The following is a 4,248-nucleotide window of genomic DNA, read 5'->3' as shown; positions in this document are numbered from 1 at the left end:
TTTCTGTTTAATTTAAAAAACTTCCAGATTTAATCACATAATATTTAATAATTGTAAAGATGGAAAATCCATTATATAGATTGGATTCCTGGTGTAATATAAGTTGGTGATATCAATACATTCAATCGTGTGTGTTTTACACTACATTAGGTATGTGTTCCCTTTAAAATTTAATATTAGAATACCAATATTGATTCTAATTATTGTTTCCAAAAATGTATGGATTGATGTTTTGATTGAAGTGATATTTTTAGTTACTATTGGCATAGATATGTATATCCTGTATATGTTATGTCTGTATATAAACATGTGTCAAAAATATGTATGGTACAAAGTATATAAAGTTGTTTCGTATATTTGCTCAAAAATTTGCTCTAGCTGGTGAATATTTGTATACTAAACGAGTACTGCCACACAACTATTAGTTCTAATATACTTTACGATATGATAATGTTTTGTTAATGAACTCTCAAAAACATTAAAAGTGAAAGGTAATTTCCTTTATTTTTTATTTGAATTTATATTAAGACAAATACCGCTATTATTATTATTGAGTAGATAAAATGTTGAAGTTAGAAATTGATAGGTTGCCTAAATATGTACGAATACTTATCAGAAAGTGGAGCACGACAGTCAAATTGGCTTATATAAAAATTCGGCACAGTTTATTCAAGTTTCTTGTGGTTGACAGCAATATTTTAAACAAAATAGTTAAGTGCGGAACAAAAATATATATATTGAAAATGAAAAAAAACAAGCAATGTACTTCAAATAATGCTAAATTCATTGTCGATGACTCGTTATTTTTTGTTACGATTAGTTCCGATTTGAGTACTAGTGAGAATGGCAGTGATTGTTGGGAAGAGCGAGTGGTTTTTCTTTGCGTTACTTATTTGTTTGGCGATTACACATAATATCGGGGCTGAGATTTTTAATTGGGGAACTGTTAACAAATATGCGTCGCCCATATTTGAGAGTGAAATAAAATTGAGAAGTGAAGATGGTTCTGTCGAGTTTTATTATCCAAACGATGTGAGTAAAAAAGTGTAATTCAATACTGATTTTCAATATTGAGATATTAATTGTACAAAATTTTGTGTAAACACTTTAAAATTTTTTTTTTGATATTAAGATAAGTGAAGCACATGTATTCATTTTATATATACTAACTTCTAGTTAGTATGGTGGTATAAAAACAATTCTAGACAGCGAGTTGTTACAACGAGTTGCTTGAAAACTTAATTAGTTTCTGGTGTTAAGTGAAAATTTTGTGTCAGCTATGGTTGATTAAAGACAATGTAGATGCGATAAATTATTTATCTATGATAACTGTTGAATATGTAAACAAAAAGAGTTTTAAATAATAAGACGTGTTTCAGTTGTTTTGATTAGAATTCATTAATTAATAGAGTGTGAAACATTATATCAAAAAGAAAAAAATTTTTAAGTGTTTAATGCCTTTGCTATTGTTCATTCAAGATAACAGTAATTTTTTTAAAATAATATTTAAATAAAAATTTAAATAAAAACATTTCTATACAATATATCAAAACTTTATTAGAAAGTATTGGTTTTATAAATTTTTAGATTACTTATATTACTTAGATTACTACTGATAGTGAATTTCAATCTGTTTATATTAGATAATACTAACATAAACAAATGAACAATAATATTATAACTCGTAAACTAATATAACTGGTAGCTGTAAAAATATTATAAATAATCGTATATCAAAAATAAAATGAAATGTTCATTTATAAGTATGCCAGGATTCCCATATAAATGGAGGAAAACTCTTCAACTGATTAGACTTGTTTACTAATTGCAGTTCAACTCAATTACCGTTGTGCCGAGATACTTTCTCTTTGTTAGACCTATCGATCAATTGGAAGTATCCGTTATGGTTGTGAATTAAAAGACAGAGAGAAAATTGTTATTCATTTTCTCATTTGCACAGTTCAGCCCTTGGTAGAAGAACCAAAAGTATTTGATAGTCTTCCTTCTTCACAATAGTGCAGGTGTTAAAGATATTGTTTATTTTATGAAAATGACATATTAGTTTGATGGTCTGAAAAAGATAAGACGTAAACTTTAGTTAACACTGGGAGGTAATATGTAAACCATTAGATTGGTATACAGCTATATATAGTGAAGTGATTCCATTGAACATTGGTATAAAATATTTTTTACTTTCAATCCCATCTATTTTTGCATTAATGACTTAATGAAAATATATTTTTAATCAGTTTTTCACACACTTTTAAGATCCATATCAAAAACCTCTCACTCCGTGTATATGTATAAAATCGACATCAAATCTTATAATTAAATTAAATTTAAAAATTTTTATCAATAAATGATTATGTATCGTAAGCAGATACAATTAGATAAGTTCATTTATATGTCATTAGTGTAGTATAGAACTGGTAACGATTTTTATCTACATTCACATATAATATATTCAAGCTCACTAGCTGTATTTTAACTATATTTTAATCATACGTTTTTAGGAGCTTTGTTAGATGTAGAGTATAATGGAACCAAATTTAACTATTAAATTTGAGAATTAAATGACAGAAACTAAGTTAAATAGAAATGTAACAGAAATTAAGTCTTCACTTGATTTAACTGTTCAGTATCCATAGACTTTTCACATCAAAATAATTGGAATTTTCTAATCTATATTGCACCACATACAAATTAAAGCACAATAAAGCCTTATACATTTATACATATAACATATTTTCTACTACCTAAGGTCTAATGGTCTGTATCTACTGATTTTTTCATCTAGTAATCTAGCGATTACGTCAGCAAACTGAAGAAAGATGATCCACGTAGACCAAAGTGATTGGGTTCAGGTCACTTTATTGTATAGTGATGCCACTACTTTCGTGTAATGATAAGGTAAAATAAAAATACTCCTGAACATTAGTAGGTGTCTATCTGCATTGAAGAATTATCACTTGATATAAAAAAATAAATATGCTTCAAACTGAACGGAGATTAGATCTTCAAGTAGTAATTGTCTTTGGGCTAATTAACGAACACTAGCAAATGTAAAAAAAAAACTACATCAACATACTTATACTGTAATAACTTTAATTTTTAGCTTCAAACATGGTATATAACATATGTATTATTCGGAGGCGACCTAGTTGGTTCAAGACAGCCGATAAATGCTAAGGTATTGATATACATTGACATACTAGTCTTATCTGAACTGAGTAGTTGATGGATAAATCGAGTGAATATTAGATAAACTTAGTAGGATTTACTGCGCAAAAGAGTGAGTTCTAATTTCACAGTAGCAGAGCTGAGTCCAGAACAAATTGTGTTGACATTATTTTATCAAATCAGACGAAAAGAACTCTTCTCGAAGTTATTCCGATTTCTGATAATTGTATTATGATCAGAATAATGTCTACATTTCGCAAACTCAGGCTAGTGAAATGTTATGTCCCAACGAATTAAAAATAACTTTCATGAAGGGTAATAACTTGTGATATAAATAAGAACCCACTTAGAGCTATTTTTATTGTTCTAAGCGATTTCATTACTAAAATTACAAAACATAATGTATGTTTCAGATATTTATAGATGGATTAGGTAAAGCAATGGGACCCTTACAATGTTTTTGTGTAGTATACTAATAGTCATAAGTCGTTTAAACACTAAGTACTTATATTATCGTAAAGGCAAATAAATTAAATATAATTAAGTATTTTTAGTAAGTAAATAATAAATTAAATGCTTGAAGAGATTTATGTTTAAATTGATAACATAAAAGAACACTTTTATTTTTTTTTTTCAGTCACTGAGTAATGATTACACAATTGTGGCAATTCAAATATTTGATAAAGACTACGATGACGTCAGTGGTGTTACAGCAAAAATAATGAGTGGAGGAGTCGGTCATAATTTCACACAAATACGGATAAGTCATACATCTTCTGACCACAATGAGACCTCTCTAAAAATTGTAATGTACGGTTTGGACTTGTAGTCTCTTTATTTATATAACATAACGTTTATCAAAAATAATTGAAGTACCTTAAAGTATTTGTTGATTTAGTTAAGTATACTATGTAAATAAATTAAGCAAATTGTTAACATATATAGTATGTACATGGTGTTTTCTTTAAAAGTAAGTACAGTAAAGGGTTAAGTTAAATATAGTAAAATAGTTGATGTCTTTACTTAATAAATTGAAAAATGAGTGGAGGGTCGATTTTCGATATCATA

General features: G+C 27.5%; 1 protein-coding gene across 1 annotated transcript; it reads left to right on the top strand.

Moving 5' to 3' along the window:
• The first annotated feature begins 752 nt into the window (after nucleotides 1-752).
• Nucleotides 753-4,044, top strand: LOC119684554. Its single transcript, XM_038098613.1, has 2 exons — nucleotides 753-1,032; nucleotides 3,818-4,044. Exons 1-2 carry the CDS (start codon nucleotides 844-846, stop codon nucleotides 4,007-4,009), a joined length of 381 nt encoding a protein of 126 aa, XP_037954541.1. The 5' UTR covers nucleotides 753-843; the 3' UTR covers nucleotides 4,010-4,044.
• Nucleotides 4,045-4,248: the final 204 nt, after the last annotated feature.

Source organism: Teleopsis dalmanni, chromosome 2 (genome assembly GCF_002237135.1).
Source record: "Teleopsis dalmanni isolate 2A chromosome 2, ASM223713v2, whole genome shotgun sequence".
NCBI classification, from domain to species: Eukaryota; Metazoa; Arthropoda; class Insecta; order Diptera; family Diopsidae; genus Teleopsis; species Teleopsis dalmanni.
This window is presented reverse-complemented; position numbering and strand designations above follow the sequence as displayed.

Coding starts and splice junctions, on each gene's coding strand:
- LOC119684554 (XM_038098613.1), top strand. CDS start 844: ATGGCAGTGATTGTTGGGAAGAGCGAGTGGTTTTTCTTTGCGTTACTT. Junction 1,033..3,817: donor AGTTTTATTATCCAAACGAT/GTGAGTAAAAAA, acceptor TTTTTTTTTCAG/TCACTGAGTAATGATTACAC.